This window comes from Notolabrus celidotus, chromosome 22, assembly GCF_009762535.1.
Source record: "Notolabrus celidotus isolate fNotCel1 chromosome 22, fNotCel1.pri, whole genome shotgun sequence".
NCBI classification, from domain to species: Eukaryota; Metazoa; Chordata; class Actinopteri; order Labriformes; family Labridae; genus Notolabrus; species Notolabrus celidotus.
Window position 1 is genome coordinate 16,269,498 of NC_048293.1, and position 20,337 is coordinate 16,289,834.

The 20,337-nt window shown below is 41.6% G+C and overlaps 1 protein-coding gene across 9 annotated transcripts in view; it reads left to right on the forward strand.

The window, feature by feature from the left end:
* rnf144aa (ring finger protein 144aa) overlaps positions 1–20,204 on the forward strand; it is a 43,122-nt gene extending 22,918 nt beyond the window's left edge. For all 9 annotated transcript variants that reach the window (XM_034674809.1, XM_034674808.1, XM_034674801.1 and 6 more), the window contains 7 exons: positions 2,300–2,450; positions 4,689–4,793; positions 5,783–5,843; positions 7,677–7,893; positions 10,288–10,435; positions 12,385–12,474; positions 15,110–20,204. In XM_034674809.1, coding sequence (XP_034530700.1) covers positions 2,316–2,450; positions 4,689–4,793; positions 5,783–5,843; positions 7,677–7,893; positions 10,288–10,435; positions 12,385–12,474; positions 15,110–15,241 — 888 coding nt within the window. In that variant the 5' untranslated portion in view covers positions 2,300–2,315 and the 3' untranslated portion in view covers positions 15,242–20,204. The remainder of the gene's footprint in view (positions 1–2,299; positions 2,451–4,688; positions 4,794–5,782; positions 5,844–7,676; positions 7,894–10,287; positions 10,436–12,384; positions 12,475–15,109) is intronic.
* The last annotated feature ends 133 nt before the right edge of the window (positions 20,205–20,337 follow it).

Consider the following 20,337-nt stretch of genomic DNA (forward strand, 5'->3'; position numbering starts at 1 on the left):
ATTCGAATATCTATATTTGCGCATTATGTCAATAACAGGTGGACAAACTAATACAAGGAGACATTACTACTTGTATATGTATTTTTATTTAAGATATAACATGCCTAAAACATACCTACACATTACAAAACAAGTAAATGACCTAATGGTCTATACCGTAACACTTTGAAGACCGTAGACCTCTCGCTCGCTCGCTCGCTCGCTCCCCTCTCTGTGCGCAATGCGCTGTGTGAGTGCTGAACAAGACTTGTGCAAGCAATTAAAGGTCCTGACTCTTGTCCCTAGTATAGGCAGGCTTCATTCAGTGATTGAAGCAAATATTATTAACATTAATTGAAGTTAAAGTTAAAAACGAAAAAGTAGTCCACTTACATTCTTGGCGCTTGTATAAAAACAAAGAGGAAAAACTGCATTTTATCCCAGTGTCACTGATTGTCGGGCTCTTTTAGTCCACTGTCAATGTAGGGTCTTAGGCCTGACAGGTTATTTGCCAAAAACACAAGACAGTCAGTGTGAAGAGGCCCGATCTCTTTTTATTCACTATATTCCCAGCGGAGGAAAAGACACGTTCAGAGCGCACTGAGGATCTGGGGACGGAAGGATTTCTCTCTGCCGTCTGCTTCACGCTGTGCATGTGCGACTCCTATGACCTGTCCCTGACCCGTCATGCAGTGCGCCCACTCGCAAAACAGCCGCCGATGTGTTTTTTTTCCGCAGTCGAATATTAATTTTCACAATCGAATCTCCATTTTTTTTAAATATTCGAATATATATTCGAATTTAGAGTATTCGTTGACAGCCCTAGTCAGTGTTTGTTGCTATTACTCCCTTACACGGTTAATCAGGTACAAACAGTTCCACAGTAGCCGCATTTGTCAATTAAAGCTCCTCGGAAGAACTTTTGGAGGTCCCACTCACTGAAAATCATTGCCCTAAAAAATATAAACTAAGTCTGTAGTTGCAGTGTTCTGCTACAAACTTCATCTGGTACTTACCCCTGTAAGTGAGTCCGACATTATAAGTAATTATATAGAAGTGATAAATCTGTATGATTATGATCCACTTGTTTTTAAGCTCATGAAGATGTATCAGTTTTAACTTTAGGAAGTCTTGTGACTGCGTAAAACACTTTCAGGGAGCTTCCCAGAAAAGATATAGCGTGGATGTAAATCACCGTGACAGAAACCATGATTGTGGAAAATGTATTTGATTTTTTAAATCATTTTTATTTTAAAGTTTGGCCCATATCCCATCTGTTTGCATGAAGGAGGCAGGCTTAAGACATACACTGCGGCCATTCTGTAAGGGGAGCTCCAGATGTTTTGGTTTCACTTTTCAGGAGCTGTCATGTTGTCCATCTTTTTGTGCAGTAACTGGTTTTAGCCATAATTGAAAACACATTTTCAAGATGTTCCTCTAGCATGTATCATATTTGGATTGCTACAACCTGAAGATGATTCCTTTTGTAATGCCTCAGTCTGCATTCTCCTTCCTCCCTAAAAGAGTGACTTAGTTTTATGAGAAGTGAAAACAAGAACGCACTGTTCATCCTCCCTTCTTTCAGTACAACACGTAGACAGCAGAAGAGTCCACGGAGTGATCATGTGAACTTTACCACCCACTCACCCTTCTCCTCTTGTCTAATCCTGCATACTGAGGCAGACTTCACTAAGACTAGTGAAAACAAGCCACCATCTCTCCTTGCCCCCTCCACCTTCAAAAAAAAATCCTCCTTCAGCTCGGTTGCTTAGCAGCACCAGGAGAGCTTGACAGTGTTGACGTTGTCTGCGCAGGACTACTTCCTGTAAACAGCCGAGAGCTCTCTTCGCTCACGGCTACAGAGGGAAGGAGAGAGTGAGACGAGACGGCCTAAAATAACCCTCTCTGGCTCTCACAAAAGAGACGCGATGACGCGCGGTGAAGGAAAAAGGAGCAGTTATTTCATCCTGAGTGAAAATTTCACCAGGAGCTGAGATGGCTGATTGCTGTAGGATGTTCTGGAGCTTTTAGGTGTATTTTCGTTTTGAATTCTAGACGCATGAGGCCATGAATAAAAATGGACACAGCTGACTGGGTGGGCACTTTGTTTTTGCAGGGAGCTGGTGCCATTCTGCAAACAGCAGGTCTGTTCACGTGTGTGCAAGCCACCCTCTAATTGATCATACCAACATTTTGAGCTTATTATGCATATAGAAACAAATAAAAGGGAGGGAAATATAGCTTCACTGTTCGGATTTTCTCTTTTTAATACGTTGGGATATTTTTTGACCATGCGTCTTCTGTCTCTTGTATGTTTCAGCTCTGTGGCGGTGAAGATGACCACGGCACGGTACCGTCCCACCTGGGAGCTGGCCGTGGATCCCCTGGTCTCATGTAAGCTGTGCCTTGGAGAGTTCCCTCTGGAGCAGATGACCACCATCACACAGTGCCAATGTGTCTTCTGTACACTGGTGAGTGGGATAAAATTCAGTATCAAGTTTGTACAGCATTAAAGACATTTGATATACATCAAAGTGTATGCATCACTGTAATAAACTCAGCAATGAGCTCAGGATCCATCCCAAGCCTTTGATGTCCTTCCTGCGTTACACTGGACCTGGACTGGTTCAGACATGAGGAAATAGTGGCTGAGAATGAATGCTAAAAATAGAGGCCACTTCCTAGAACAAAATGTGGGTGGTGGCGGTAATGATCAGAGTCCGGTTAATAAAGTTTATATAACAAAGGTCAACTACAAAATAAACACACACAGCCTGATATTTAGCTCGGGCTACTTCTCATGCTTTATATATTTAGATGTAGAACTGTTAAAGAAAACACAAAGCAAAAGTGTTGTTTTAAAAACACAGACAGAGAACAGAAGCTTGTTCAAGACTACTGAAGTGATATTTAAGCTTTGTAACTGTCTTCCTGAAAAAGAGCTACATACATACACTACCAGTCAAAAGTTTGGAAACATCGTCTCATTCAAGGGTTTGTATTTATTTTAATTATTTTAAACACTGTAGATTAATACTGAAGGCATCAAAACTATGAAAGAACATGTATGGAATTATTTAATTTTTTAAAAAGTGTTAAACAAACCAGAATATGTTTTATATTTTAGATTCTGTAAAGTAGCCCCCTTTTTCCTTCATGACAGCTTTGCACACTCTTGGTATTCTCTCAGTCTGCTTCGTGAAGTGGTCTCCTGGAATGGTTTCTAATTAACATGAGCCTTGTCAAGAGTTCATTTGTAGAATGACTTGCCTTCTTAATGTGTTTGAGACCATCAGTTGTGTTGTTCAGAGGTAGGGTTAGTACACAATGGATAGCCCTATTTGACTACTGTTGTAATTCAGGTTATGGCAAAACCAGATTATTTCATAGTTTTGATGTCTTCAGTATTAATCTACAATGTTGAAAATAATTCAAATAAATAAAAACCATTGAATGAGAAGGTGTGTCCAAACTTTTGACTGTATACCGGTGTTTTGGGTTAAACAGCGACCCTGTAAACTGTTGAGTTTCAGTGGCATGTGTCCCTCACAATCTGTTGAGGATAATTTGACATTTTACTTAAAAAATAAACTAGGATGCATTGATGAGGACTACCTCTGTGTTTCAACAGCTGTTGTTAACTCAACAAACACTGATGCGTTCAGCTTAGGGTCTCCAGATTACAGGTTCACTTTTAAAACTGTAACACCGGGAGCTGACTGTGACGCATTCACAGTAGGCTCGGAGAAGATGACTGTTACAAAGCTATTAAACTCAAGTGAATCACGGTTTTGGTTTTTTTTTGGACAATATATGAACAAATGAACACATAAAAACAATTAAAAGAAAGAGAAATCAAGTGAATCACTATTGTGTGTGATGTTATTGTGGTCGGACGGTGAAACAAAAACTGTGGTTACTCTACCAGAGATGTTTAGCATTGCAGGTCCTGCCCATCAAAGTTCCTGGACCTGTGCAGAGTACCTATCCCCCAAGTAGGGGCTTTTCAGGGGGGAGACTAATTACCCCAGAACTAAATTTAGACCCTGGTTCCTGTGCTCCAAAAGCACAAAGTTCTTGGGTAAAGTCCCTAGTTCGGGGGCAAAGTTACTGGGTCGAAAAACACCTGTTGCTACGGAAAGTTGCAAGTTGTTACCAAAGCCGCCTTCTCTGCTTAGCCTGAAACAACTACTGATGCTGTAGCTTGATGAAGTTGAACATCAAAAGCAAACAACTATAGCTTTAAATGTGTTAAAACATGTGTCCTCAGTGCACTTGTATGTCCAACATTAATACTTCCATAAGACCTGTTTGGCTGTGGTCTTCACCTTTTCTTTGAAGATATCTTTTAATGATAAATGCCCCATTTTCTTTAGCATCAAGTCATCATTTTGCTCTTTGGTGACGGGCAGTAAGCTTGAAAATATTTAGTTTTGGCTCAAATAGCTTCCTGTCATGGCTAGAAATGACAATGTTGGATAGAGAAGAACCAAAATATAGAAGTTGCACCAGTAAACCAAAACACTAAAGTAGGTGGGGCTAACATTTACACTTAGAATACAAATATGAATTAGGTCTGCTTTTACTTTTGAGCTTTTTAATCAAGTACCTTCATCAGATTGCTTCACATTCTGCTGGTCCTGTGTTTGTTTACCAACTTTTCTGACTGGGTCAATGTTGTTTGTCTGTCTTTTTCCCCCCTCCTCCAGTGCCTGAAGCAGTACGTGGAACTCCTGATCAAAGAGGGCCTTGAAACTGCAATTAGCTGTCCAGACTCTGCCTGTCCTAAGAGAGGACACTTGCAGGAAAATGAGGTATTGATAAAAGTCAGATTTCTATTAAGAAGCACATTTTTCCTTTAAGTAGTAACATCCCATAACTCTCCTCTGGCTTGTGACATTGTCTAATAATGTCCAATATGTCTTAACTCAGGACACAGATGCTACGACAGATACAGCAGTCGCTTGTTATATTCACAGAATTTTCATTGGCACTTATTCAACCATCCTTCTGTCTGTGACTGAAGCACGTGTAGAAGCTGAAATTCGTGGAATGAGAAGAAAAAATCAGTCACCCTACAGGGCTGTTTTTCTATGTCATGAACCTCCTGCTCTTCTCCCTCCTACATATGAAACTAAAACTGACACGTGTGCAGTCACACCTATGCTCCCTCAAAGCTCCAGCTTTACTCGAGGAGACCACTGCGCTCCACCTGCCGGAGTGTTTACTCCATTTTAATGATCCTGCCTTCCAAGCAGAGGTCAATCTGTGGGCAAACTGCTTCTCATCCCTCCGGGCAGTTTGTTTGATGGACTCACTCACTCTCTCACTTGGTCAAGCAGGCCTGTAGGCACGGCACAGCACAGCCCAGCACGGCCGCATGTTTCCAATCAATCAGTGTCACTGGTCTTTAATGGAAGCGCGGTTACTCCTGCCAGTCAGGCGGAGCATGCCTCATCCCTGACTGCTCTGACAGCTCTGCCTGCACCTTGTAATTGACTGCTCTTTTACAAAGGCTGAATGCTCATTTCATCGCCCAATAAATGAGAACACTGAAACTTTAGTGGGCCCGGGTATGCACCTTGACTGCATAGTGTTTTTTTTCTATCTGAGAGTGGCTTTAAAGAGCTTATTTGTAAGCAAATTGCAATTCTGCGCCTGTAGAAATTTGAATTTGACATTGTTCAGGGTATAATATTCACGTACTTGACTGCATAATTTCTCCGTGCGTCCTCGGCCTATAAATATGCAAAATTACCTGTTCATTTCCCTCCTACCTATCTCCTCTCCTCTCTCCCTGTAGATTGAGTGCATGGTGGCCACAGAGATGATGCAGAGATACAAGAAGCTTCAGTTTGAAAGAGGTGAGTCAACGCAGTACGTCAGTGTTACCTCTCAGTCGGCTGACGTGTGTGCAACGGCTGTATGTTGCAGAAACACGTGAGCCCTGCTGTGCTCCGTGAATACTGTATTCTACCAGCACACAAAGGCATGACGACAATTCCACCTTTCAAGTATTGCCTAAGTGCTGCTCACATCATCTGGAGTCGTTCACTCTTCCCCCTGTGGTCTCTTTGCTGCTGAATTCCGCCACGGGGTGTCTGTGGAAAGCTAAAAGGAAAGATTTCAGCGATGATTGTTTGCTCAGTAAATATCAGCCTTCAACTCTGACACGTGTTGACACTTAACTGCTGTCCTCTGCTGGAGGAAAAAGTGTTCAGTTCTGGCTCTTGATGCAAAAAAAAAAAGATGGATTCAGTACCAGCTAAATGCTAAAAAAAAAAAAAACCAGGCAAGCAAGACATATCCTTGTGACAGGTGCTCAAGCCTTACATTTGTCTGATTTGTACTGTAGTATTCTGACTCAAGCCTGTCAGCCTCATCAAAGTGTAACACCATTTCCCATCAAATATGCATGAAAGGGGAAGCCTCCCAGACTTTGTTTAAAGAGATTCTAATAGGATTGGTTCGGCTCTCGACTTATAAAGTGTCTGGCTGACTCTGATGGAGGCAGGTCTCTTAGCATTGCATGATATTTTAGTTGAATCCATTTCATCTCTGCTGCGGTGTGTGGCATGTCTGCGGTTTGTTGAATAAATGTTAACCACTGCTGAGGGCCAGCTGGAAAAATAATGGCAGGTCTGTGTCACTTTGCTACGTGCTGTCAGCACAGACATGCTAATCACTAATATTAGAGTTCCCTCACTAGCAGAGTACGCTGTAACCAAGCTGCGCTATCTCTCTTTAATGGTACTCGCCCTGCAGGTTCTCCACCTACACACAGGCACAAATTGTACTCGGAACATGCAGATCTCCCTCGCACAAATAGACGTAAAGACAAACACATGTATAGCAGCTCAGTGGGGGGTCCTGTAAATGAACAAAAATCCTCAGAATGACTCAGAAAGAGCCGCTGATGCCGCCTGGATAAGGGCAGCGAGCCGTCTCATCAATGTCCCAGTCCAGTCAGGCAGAACAGGCGCTGTAACCGTTCCATATTTCTCAGGCCGAGCCAAGAGTGCAAGTGGAATGTGTGCGCTGAGTTCTTGGCAGGGATGCAAGAGGAAGGAAGGCGAGGATACGAGGGCAAGTGCATCATGCTATGAACTGAACAGAACTGGCACAACGCACAAAAAATGGTCTATTTTCTACCTGAGATGTCCGAGATAAGATCTGTTTTTTTGAGAACTATGGAAGGTAGTTAGAAAATACTTTAAAAGCAAGTAAGAACAGAACCAGATTACAACGTGAACAGGGAGCAGCTGAACGTGACAGAACATGTCTGTCATGAAAAGGTCACGCTGTTGCAGAAGGTATCAACTATTTAACCCGTTTTTTATTTGAGTCTTTTTTTGTACGTCTTTCAAATAATCAAGGAAATCCTTTTTTGTGTTCAGATTGTAGAAAACGGGAACTACTTTTTCAACTTTTTTTTAGGTCTTCTCACAGCACCACATCAGGGCCAGCTTAATAAATCACATCATCATAACATTTTACGACTATGCTGTGTGCTGCCTTAACTTTAAGGGCTTCTGAAAGTAGTAAACTGACTCCCACCCACCTGGTAGAGTCTCTTTTTCAACAAAATCACACAAGGACGATGCCCAACACTTGTTTTAAAAAATGTGATCTGAGTTAAGTGATGTTTTAAAAATAGCTGCAGTCCGTTACACCTCCACCTTTTTCTGTTCCATCAGAGGTGCTGCTGGACCCATGCCGGACGTGGTGCCCTTCCTCGACCTGCCAGGCTGTGTGCCAACTAAAGGAGGCAGATTCCCCAGCACTGCCCCAGCTGGTCCAGTGCGCCGTCTGTGCCCTCGAGTTCTGCTCGGCCTGCAAGGCCAACTGGCATCCCGGGCAGGCCTGCCAGGAGAACAACCTGCCCATTACCTCCTTTCTACCAGGAGAAAACAGGTACTGCTCTTTACAGTTGTTGTAAATGTAATCTGTCTTTCAGATCAAATATGTTGGAAGGATTTTTTCTCTAACATCTGTATTCAGACATCTGTGTATCCTTGATGATTTAATTAACACATCCATATGTGCTTCTATTCTGGTGCTCATTAAGTCTCAGCACCTTTAATATGTTAGCTCAGGCTGAAACAATTGTGATGTGACTTTAAAACTTCATCCCACACACCACAATGTTAGAAATGCATTGACTCATTAATGCAGATACACAAGTTAATGAAAACAAATGTTTTAATTAGTCAATAATTCATTTGTAGATACACTTATTTAATGATTTTGCAAAGTGTATTATTAGGTACATAAAACAGGTTAGTGCTGCGTTTTAATCACACAAGTAATTTCCACTTATTCCAACCCCAACTCAGTCTAGTCAGTCTCTGTTTAACACGAGTCTGGTTCTACTGGATGTGTCTGCCTGTTAAAGGAAGTTTGTCCTTGCTGCTGTGACTTGCTAAATACTGCAAAGTGCTCTGCTCATGGTGGATTAAAATGAGATCAAACTGAGTCCTGTCTGCAAGATGGGACTGGATCTTATCCTGTCTTGATGTTCTGTCTTTGTTAATATAATATAACACAGAGTACGGTCTAGACCTGCTCTGTTTGTAAAGAGTCTTGAGATGACATCATTGTTATTTGGTGCAATCTAAATAAAGATTGAGACTGATTAAACACTGGTGGAAGAACAACAGGTGGTCTGTTAGATGTTATTTACTAAATATTTTGAGATTTTCTAACCCACACAAAAAACTGGAAATGTTGGTTCTAGATGTTGATAGGAATTGCATGATTTCAGGTTTTGATAGCATTATTTTAAGATTTCAAACCTGGAAAACACAACTTTGAAGTGACTATTATTTATTATCAGAACGTTATTTCCTCATATACTTGCAGTTAGTCATACAAGCCTGTTTTGACATGCTGGGACAGTTTCAGCTGCAGACACAATCCCAGTGATGCTGTATTGATAAATCCACGAAACTCCTGAAACTTCCAGGAACCATCTGTGTGTGTTCACACATTAGAACCCAAACAACACCCTGACTTTCTTCTGAATTTTTCAATGAGCTGATGTGAGAGCACAACAGGATATATTTGGGGAAATTCATTGTGAACAAGCAGACAGGGGTGATGACATTCCTGAGAACAGAGATGTCTTCACATTTGTCTCTTTGCACACAGCATGGATATAAATGAAGAAACTGTCATCACAGCGAAGCGCCTTGGTTTATTTGTTTTATTTGTTTATTATTGTTTATTTTGTCCTCGCCTGCCTCCTGGGACTCATCTCCCCCCCCCTGTCCAGCTCTCCCTGTGTCTAACAAGAGAGACCTCAATCTTTGAGGGACACATGAACTAGCAACTTTGGATAAAGTCAGGGGCGGGCATCCTAAAATTTCTAAAAATCTTCAGGCATATGTGACATTTATTTGCTCAGATTTGGAATCAGACCCACGTGTCATGTTCAGCTCACCTGAACGACTTTTCAATTCAGAGCAGCAGTCATTAATTCCCTTCTTCAATACACTGTAGTGTCGACTGACAGCCAGTCTTGCAGCTTACTTGGGCTTCAGCCAGAGGCACAAAATAATCTGCAGATATAAAACAATCTGCTGAAGTCAAAGTTCAGTGAGGCCGTCTGGGCTTATTGTTCATATTAAGATGGAGGACCTGTCTGTGAGGTTAAAAGGAGGGCGTCTTGGTGACATGTGCAGCTGACCTGTTTCTTTGTGATATCCTCTTACTCAGACGTCATTAGCTCTGCAGAGCTCTCCTCTATCTCTACAGGTTCAGGGCCGAGCTCAAAGGCCGCAGTGGAAGGAGGATTAGCAGGTCTGCTCTTAAATATAAAGAGTCTTGGTCTTTGAACTACACCTGTTCATTACAGGATGTCTCAAAAAGACACTTGACACCCCAAGCATTTTATTACAGTTTCTAACACCGTTATCATTTGGATTTAATAGTCTAGTTTTCAATCCTCGGACAATACACAGAATGACAGCTCTCAGCCTCTTGATCCCACGAGTCAGCACTTTAATGAAACAGGAGAAATAGATGCAGACAACCTGACACCAACAGAAGGGAAGACTAAGAGTGTTGGAGGGAGTTCAAGGCCATTTAGTGATTGGTGGTTTTCGGAAGAGCTGTCAGCTCGTGAGCAAAGGCTACCCACCGTTTCACACAATCCGGCGATGCCAAAGACTGTAAATATTGATCGCTGCATTAAAGCAACCTCATCCCCAGCACCCCTTGTAAAGTGAAAGCTGAGTGATTTGGGATTTTCTATCTTGTTAGGAATGCAAAACTCTGAAAGCTGTGTCTCTTTTTTTCTCTCTGCAGCTCTTTCTACAAGAATGAAGAGGACGACGCGCCGATCAAGCGCTGTCCTAAATGTAAAGTTTACATTGAGAGGGACGAGGGCTGTGCACAGATGATGTGCAAGAACTGCAAACATGCCTTCTGCTGGTACTGTCTGGAGTCTCTGGATGTGAGTTTGATCATTTCTTTATTCCTTGATATTCACAGTTAAAGATTGATTCATGTTTTCCAACTTCTTAGTTTTATACTGTAACATTTTGAGGATGTGTTTTGGTGCACGTGTCAGAAAATCCTTGAACGCAGCCTAAAATGTGCGATCGGGTATCAGTCAGGAAGTACAACAGTCTTTGATCCGATACTGTGATTGATTAGCCAGAAAAAAAAGTGTTTGTTTACCATCAGTCGATTCTTCTTTGCTGCTCCAAAACTGGATGATACAGCAATATGCACTGCTGCATTGGAAAGGGTTCACATCTACGTGACACCACGCAATACAAAGACTACCACCTGAAACTTGAACTCAATAACTATTTCCTGGTAATTACTCATGTGACGATAGCCAGGACCAGTTATAGACCAAGGTAGCATGTATTGATAGCTATAGTTTCACTGAAATTCAGAGATGTGATTCCTCTGGATTTCCCAACCCACTGAGTTAATATCCGTAAAAACAAATCGTACAATAAGACATCTGAAAGGTGCAGTTAAACTTTCAATTTCTAAGCATCCTTGCTGATGTTTGTGTTGAGCTTGAACTCAACCTGTTATTGTAAATAGACAGCAGTGAGCCATGTTAGCACGTCAAATTACGAAACTCTATTAGCCACCAGCTAATGACACAGCTAATGTAGTTTGATCTGGTTTCCATCAGCGCTTTATTTCTGGGTCTTCATAACAAAAGCTGTAACTAGCTTTGATGTGATCCAGGTCCAGAACTTAGAAGCTATATGCACATTTAAAAAACAGTTGATATTTAACTGTGTTATCAGGATGTTATTCCTTTTTCTTTGTCATATCTCATGTTTTTGATCAGAGTGATAAGCAGCATCACATCATTTCTCACTCTGCCGTGTGTGTCGGTGAAAGTCTCTTGGGATCCGCCAGTTTATCAAACTCAAGACTAAAAGTCAGGAGGAGAAAAAACAATTATAGATCACTTCCTTTTGATGCTGAACTATGATTATGTTTTTCTCCTTTCTTGAAGGAACACAAAACAAAGCCAGTCATTCCAGTCATGTTATAAAAAATAGTAAGATATAATAGTATATGAACTACTGTACATTAACCATTTGTATGCAGCCTACCGCAGCTGAATTTCTAAAGTCATGAAATATTGCTGAAACAGAGGATATAAAGGCTATGAGCTAAGTTGCTGCTAACGCCAGCTAACACTAGCTAATATTTCAAATTACTCTTGCTGGAAGCTGAATTATAAGCAGAGGTTTCTTCTTCTCTAAATCAGGCCTTATAATTATACGCATATAAATCATTTAATGAAATAGTTTGAATTAAAAAATCAGCATCTTTTAAAGGGATCTTAAAAGATGTTGTCTGTTCGCTACAATGTTTATTCTATGTCATATGACTGACTCTCAACTTCACGAGGACAAAGTCATTTGGCATTTATTTGTTCATATATTGAAATAATTTCCCCGAGTCAAGACAAAGCAATGAAGTCACACCCATACACAGTTTGTAGTAAGCAGCTATTTTATTCTAGACTTTGGCTTCAGTGTTGGTCGAGTACATGGTATCAGCTGGTTTGCACATCATGTATCTGAATCAATACGAGGCAGGAATAAAATCGTGCTTTCTCTAATGTTGTGTTTGCACACTGAGACAATCCTCGATGCAGACATCATTTGTCTCCCTGCGACAGCAATAGCTTTCACTCTCAGGAATCTGAAGCCTAACCTCGTGTTGATAAGAAAGGCAGAAGATGTATTTGTTTTCGGTTTGTATGAGCAGCGCTGCGGTTTGTAATCTTAATTGTGTGTGTGTGCAGACGCTCGCTCCTAGCAGGTCATTTAAAATACAATTCTCTGAGAAGAGCTGCTGCTGCCTCCTTTCAGACTGCTAATGGTCCATCTTTATCTGCACTGTGTGTCTATGTGACAGGACGACTTCCTCCTGATCCACTACGACAAAGGACCCTGTCGAAACAAACTGGGCCACTCCAGGGCATCTGTTATCTGGCACAGAACACAGGTGAGAAACCAATCCCCCCCGCCCCAACCCTGTCTTTCACACCCACTGAGGAACCCCCCCCACTCCTGTATTTTACCACACTGCAGCATGAGGCCGTACACGTGTTCTGCCTCTGTCTCTCAGTGATGGGTTAGTATTATCTTCACAGCACAATAGCAAAAGGACAGCTTGATGCGCGTGCATCGACAAGTGTCTTGTGGTCAGTGTCATGCTGTTTCTCGCTAAGCTTGTTATGTCCTCCTTTCACTGAAAAACAGGTTTACATAACTGAGGTCCCTCGACAGTGATAGGTAAACAAATATAACCACAGATTATAGATAGAGGATTGAATATGAGATGTCATTCCCTTTATGTGGAATACTGGATTACACATGGGGGATTACCTAGAATGCCCCCCTCACTGATCATGTATTTTAAGCTTATTAAAGAAGTTGATTTCATCACTCAGTTTCCAAACACTTCCTCTGCATCTCTGCTTGTGGTATTATCTATTCATGGGGTTGCAATGTGTCCCTGTGTCCAACATACTCGTTATTTTGTCAACATTAGCATACACACTGGCATCTGTTGCCCAGTGGGGCAAGCTCAGTCATGTGATTACAGTTCAGCCAGCTATAGCTTCACTGCTCTGTGTGTCTTTGTCTCTCCCCTACTCCCCTCATTTCACCCCCACCTCCTGTCTCAGCATCTCAAAAAGCCTCGCTCTCCCTCCTTCATGAATACAAGATGTACCAGGGCAAACCCAGCCAAAATAACACATCATCTCTCCTCTGACCTCATCCGAGGACACAGGCTCTGTATTTCCATAAGAGTCGTACCATCAGTTAGGAGAAAGGTCGCGTCCCAGTCATGTTAGCATCATCAGGGTCTGTTCATAAGAGCTAATTATGTCCAAACACTATAATTGACACCGTATTATAGTATCCATACTGAGTGTAGTTGTTTAAATGTGCCCTTCATTAGCAGGCAGAATATTGCTTGCGAGTGATACCCCATAAAGACGTGTGTTTGCCCTCAAATAGGAGGAAAAGCAATGCGCTAATAATAATAAGTCACTGTTGCATGTGACTGCCTGTTATGTATTCCATTTTGTGGCTCTGGACTCGCTGGTTTCTGGCTCCCCCTTGTGGTGAAATCATGAAATTGAAGGAAAACAAACTGCAATCTCTGCTGAGGAGTGAGAACATGCTAATTATAGATCAGATCTGTACACCTAATGTTATGATATTTTACAACAGCCGATAATCAGAGAGCAGGTCGACTGACAGCTGATGTTACATTGTTGTTGTTGATGTTTTGCATTTGATAAAAACACAACAATTTAATAATAATAATAATATACATCAGTCCGTGCACATCACAGTCTTATATACATGGTTATCTTATCTTTACATCATAAAAGAATTGATGTGAAACACCAGAAAGTACCTGCTGTAGATTTGCATCTTTTTGCCTTGCCCCTCAAGGTTCCTGGTTTAACCCCCCCCCCTCTGGTCTGGCTGGTGCCTTTCTGTATGGAGGTTGCATGTTCTCCCAATGCATGCGTGGGTTCACTTCAGCTTCCTCCCTCAGTCCAAAAACAATGGTTGTCTGTCTCTATGTGTTAGCCCTGTGATAGGTTGGCGACCTGTCCGGAGGGTCCCCCACCTTACGCCCAATGACAGCTGGAATAGGCTCCAGAGGATAATGTGTCATTATTTAGGAGGCATTAATGTGGCTTTATAGCAGCCACACTTACGAGGCTACCTGCAATGTCTGCAGACTTTTTTTTATTTAATTGGAGCACACACTTGAGCTGATGATGATTATTTCTAAATGGCATTAATCAGCCGGTTAATCATCCATCTCTGTTAACTAAGAATAGAAACACAAACAACAGGTTTCATGGTTTAAATGCTGGGACAGAGAAAGAGCAAAGCTTCCTGCAGGATCTGGATGAATACATCAAGAGTTGTGAGAAGTAAATAAGCAATGCATGACAATAAAAGACAGTCATGATAACTTTTCATTTATCTTGTAAACACGACTGTTCTAAACTTAACCAACTGATTTCATTTAGATTGTGTCAAAGTACTGAATCAAGAGAATGTGTTCCTGTTTTTGTACTTCAATGCACCATGTCATCTTTTCAGGTCAATCAAGTCACATGTTTCTGTTTATCATGACAAAGAGGCTTCTGTCCATGCAGCATAAATGTGTGTGATGAATGGGTCAATTAGTGCCATGGAGAGAGGTAGTCATAGAGATTTGTTGAGTTTCGGGGAAAAGAAAGTATTCTCTATTTACTGGAAAGAAATGTGCTGAAAGAGCATTTGAAGTCATTGCTTGCCATCTGCTGGTCATTTTGTGGTATTGCAGTTGCTGGGAAGGATACAGAGCACAAGCCTCTGTGATTAGGAAAGAAACTTACATTCAATATCTTGTTCAGTTTAGTTCACTAAAAATGTATTTAAAAAGAAACTTTACTTATACCTTACAATGGTGATGTGCCAGTTTACTTATACCTTACAATGGTGATGTGCCAGTTTGTTTTATAGATGTCTCTTTATTTGCCCAGTTAGATTTTTGGTGTGATATCCTCCTGCTTTGTGGACACATTGTGTTAACATCTATCGGTTTTCTTTTCCCTCCTCAGGTTGTTGGAATCTTCGCCGGCTTCGGCCTGCTCCTGCTGGTTGCCTCCCCCTTCCTCCTCCTGGCCACTCCCATCGTCCTCTGCTGCAAGTGCAAGTGCAGCAAAGGCGATGACGACCCGTTGCCAACCTAAAACATGCCAACAAAAGCTGGAGCCGCTTTAAGGATGGGCCATCTTTTTTCCTTTTCACCCCTTTACGTTCTTTATCTCCCACCAGCTTTGAACGCTTCATTTTTTCGGGCTGAGCCTGCAGCAGCCCGGAGCCGCTTTGGGATCCATCGCTCTGCATGAGAGAGGCGTGGTGGAAAAACGACCATACAACCTCGGCCTGGAAGGAGAGGTCAAGTGTCAGAGGAAGTCCAACTTTACTAAGGACCACGGTGTCCGCGCGTGTGTGTGAGACGTTGGTGGATTGGGGACGTGGAGAAAGTCCGGTGCAACTTCAAGTGGACCTTGATGTGGGTTTTTGTTGTGAACTTATGAGCAATGACAAAGTTCAAGTTAAGAAAGGCTTTCCTCTTGTACGGACAATATCATGCAAGAACTTTTACTTTATCGCTCTGTTTTGTCGGTTTGTCGTACGCAACAAAAGCTTTTCCCCTCACCACCGCCACGCTCAATGTAGCTCTACAGATTCAGTCCGTAGCATTAGAGTCACACCACGCATGTTTGGTGTTCACTCGATTTGCACACAGAGCGTGATTCCTGCGTCACACTCACGACTGAGGTAGAGATGGGAGGCTGTCGCCACTCTCAACTCAATGTACAGCACGTCCTCTTGATGATGTCAATGTTTTATAACCTGTTGCTTTTAATAGAACCGTGCTCAGAGTAGTGTCTGCGTGTTGTACTTTTAAATGTTTTCCAAACTGTAAGGTACACTTATTAAAGGGGATTGCCACTCAAGGCTGAAAACATCTTATCTTTTATGACCTTTTTCTTTTAAATAACATTGCCATCACTTTGACCTGTATCTTTTATATACGAACAGTCGTTACATTGGAGCCATTTTTCTCACAGAGGCTTTTTTCTGTAAGTTGCTTTTCATGGTCATACAGCCAGAAATGTCCTGATTTGAGTGGCGCTCCCCTTTAAATTCAGCATTAATGTGAAAGTCTATCAAAGACTGAGTATCCACATGTTGTGGAACCATTTTAATACTACATTCAAAGAGATGTCACTCCTGTAATTCTCAGTCCCCAGGTGGTGGTTTAGCCAAATAGAAATGAATAGCCTTAAATTGAGAATAGCCAAAATCCGGCATTTCCCCCCGTGCATTAAAGAAAAAGTTGAAAAAGAAAATCCAAATGATCCCAGGGAAAGCATGTTTAACTGCATTTTAAAGCATTGCAGGCAGTCTGTGAAGCCCTTTATATTCAGATGATTCTATGATGTCGTCCATATGCCACACTGTTTATAGCCATACTGTAAAAAAAAACAATAACAAGTAAACAAAACAACCTTCCTAACCTGATGTTTTGTGACTGAGGTCTTTTCAAGCAGATACACCAAACCGTCATCCCGAACTATCTGAACTTTAACTCTACATCTTTGAGAATCGACACATACTCCTGTCCATAATTGCAAACTTGCATATGTTAGTGGTCTGAGTGTTGATGTTTTGTTCTGTTGGTAGTTAGACCTCCAACAACAAGCAGCTACTTCCTCACAGGGACGCCAGATGACAGAGTGAAATATAAAAGAATGTTCAATTTTTTGGGGCGCATAATTAAGAAGCTGCTCTATACTATATCACTTTATCTATGCAAGTTTGTACATTACTAATTTGAAGAGGCTATGGATTGGTCAGAACAGACTTAATGTCGTGGGATTCGTGAAGTGAAAATGGCAGAATGTCACCGTACATGTGCATATCATGGCTTTTATGAAGTCAGGGAATTGACTTTCATCATCATCATGTGTTGCTGTGATCCGCCCGTCTTTTGACTTTGCTTTCAAATTTGTGAACAAGAAAACTGGGACAGAATTTAGCCATCATTAATTTCTGAGTTTTTGTTTTAGGGGGGGAAGTCTCTGAGGTCTTCTATGGTTGCACAACTTACATTAGTCTGTGTCAGTACGAGCAAAAAGGTCAACCAATTAGTCCTACATTATATTTAAAGCTCCTGTGAGGGGTTTTTATCTGGTTATGAAACTGGCTGAAATTAAAATTGATGCCTCCTAATGACCTAAAATAGCAAACCAGACCATCAGAATTAAGAAACAATTTCTAAATAGTCATTTTTAATGTCTGGAACCAGTGTCGGGGGTAGGTGTCAAAAGAAGTAATTGACTGAAGGCAGCCCAAAACACTACTAAGGCCTGGTTTATACCTCAGCGTCGAATCGACTCACAGCCTACGCCGAAGGTCTGCGTAGCTCTTTTTCAACACAAAAGCCTACACAGATAGCCTGACGTGGACGTTTATGGGGCGGCTGTGGCTCAGTGGGTAGAGTCGGTCGTCTATCAATCGGAAGGTTGGCGGTTCGTCCCAGCTCCGGCAGTCACATGCCGAAGTGTCCTTGAGCAAGACACTGAACCCCGAATTGCTCCGAATTGTTCAGAGGTGTGTGAATATGATCGAATGAGATTAGCTAACACTGATGGTCCCTTACTGTAGCAGCCTCTACCATCAGTGAGTGAATGTGGTGTGAATGGGTGAATGTGACGAGTAGTGTAAAAGCGCTTTGAGTGGTCAGACAGACTAGAAAAGTGCTATATAAGTACAAGTCCATTTACCATTTACCATTTACGTGCACCTCTTCCAAAATGTAACTGTGTCGAAACAACGCAGACTGCATGTCCTGGGTTGGTCCGCTCGACAACATATTTCCTGCATTAACAGAACTTTCGGAATCGCAGTACAACAGGCTTGCATTGAATCTCCTCTGACTTCTCCTCTCTACTCTTCTATGTAATAATTGCTGTATTATAAACAGCGACAAGTGTCTGCTCCAAATTAACATAAAATGTTCAGGATCGCTGTGAAAAAGCAAGCAGGACACGTAACGGGACAGGAAGCAGGCGATCCAACTATGAGATAGACCACACTGCCCTCTAGAGTTTCGTCGAAGTACTGCAGAGCTACGCAGATACGATGCACAAGTATGTAGTGTTCACGTCCGTGTCGGTCACTGCTGCGTAGTGTCAACGCAGAAGTATAAACCAGGCTTAACACATATACAGGGCAGAAAACAGCAAAGAGGTAAGATATACTGCTTTGTCCAGAGGGGGCGCCGAAATCGACACAAGCCAACAGTTCCTCACAGGAGCTTTAAAGTTCACACCTTTTTTTTTTATGTTACCATGCAAAGCCATTCTTCCTTTATGAAAAAAGCCATTTACAACTGCTACCTTCCCCTCCCTCCTGGTGTCAGTTACCGGAGTTCATGTAGCATTTCATGGCACGTTCTGGCTACAGCAACCAAAAGAAAGGCGATCATTAGTTAACAGTAGTAGCTCATTTAAGCTCAACAGTAGCTGATCATCTGCAGCTCCCTCCTCTCCTTGTAAATTTAGCTCTGGTATTCAGTTTTATAATCCCCATCATTGGTAGCCTTAACTTTCAGAATATCGCATCTGTAGCCTGTGTTGCTTTCACTGACCTCATCTACTGTATAAGCATGATTATTCAATATCAAAGTCAGTCCAATTTCTATCTTTGAAAGTTCGGTGCTTTCTTCCCCTGCAAATTAGTTGAAGTTCCTCAAGCTTTTGTTGTTTTTATGACAATCGTGCCAAGCAGATTTCCTGGAAGAGGAAAAAGGAAACAGAGCTGTCTACTGTATGTGCATTTTGACATGTATTGGTAACGTGTTAACAGTTTTTACAGAGTGGAAACTATTTTAACGCTTCTTTATGTAAAACGCTGCACTGCATATGGGTTTCATTGTTTATTTCTTGATATGATCTGTGATGTGTGTGTGTGTGTGTGCGCGTGTGTGCGCGCGTGTGTGTGGTATGGTGCCTGCTGCGTTAAACAGAGGAGTTTAGCAGCTGAAATCAATGTCAACTCAACAGAAAAGTCGATACATATGAGAGATTGAAACTGTATCAGGGCTGATATCACAAGAATAAACAAACATGTATGAGATAGTGCGAAAAATATTCATTTAGCTTTAGTTGGCACTACAGCCACTCATTTTTTTCACACATTCTTTTAGGTTGGCAGGGCACCACTGAACAGGTAGATTCTGTAATATGCAACAAACATAAAAGGGCCAAACAGCAGACATTACAATCACTGCAGTGCTACATTGCACAAATCATGTTCTACAAAAGGGCCAGAAAGGGGCTTTCAGGGCTCGTTGTAACAGCCAATAAGAGCACAGGGGTCAGAGGAGGACGCTTTTACTGATTCTAAGATTTGGCGCTTAAGCAAGAGGCAAATTCATAATTCTTTTACAAAAGGCTAAAGACGTACTTTGCAGCTGTTCTCAGATCAAGTTTGGTTACGAGCAGCAATTTATATTTTATAACCTGTTGTGTCAAGAGATGAAGCTGCATGATTTTTCTCTGACTTCTACATGTTAAATATTACAATATTGTAGCCTCTACAGATCTTTGGAATGGTAGCTTTGTCACTCGATCTCCCAGCTGTCAGGTTTTCACTTTGATTTTTACCCCCCTCTCTTTTTTAAGAAACTATGTTGTCATGTTCAGCCATATGATATAAAACGTTCATCAGCCTTCCTCTTTATAGGCAGGTTGGCTTCATGTGTATGTTAACTGTTCATTGTTTTTTTTCATACATGTGTTACATCTACTTTTCGTTGTATTTGCATTATCTGTTTTAAAAGGAACTCTTCAGGCCTGATTGGTCGATTCTGTTTCAATCAGTCACCTCAGTAAAGTGAATTCTTGTCAGGAGAAAATGCTGTGTGTACACTACGATTCTGTATTTAAAGATGGTGAACAGTGTCACTAGTTTAGTCAGTTACTGATGGTTCAATTGACCTGGGCGATACAAAGAGATCTGCATTGTAAAACGGCATATATTGGATCAGTTCTGTACAACTTAGAATCAGCATCTCAGTATATCTACAGTTCCACTAACACTGTGACACCAGGTATTAAAGGTTGTTGTTTTTTGTGATTCTGCTCCGTTCATTTTTATCAATAATGTATTGAAATAAGAAGATTGCAACACAATCATAGTGAAAACTCTGGCTGTGAAATGGCACCCTCTGGTGTTCAGAGTGAAAACTACACCTTTTCATTAAGAGTAG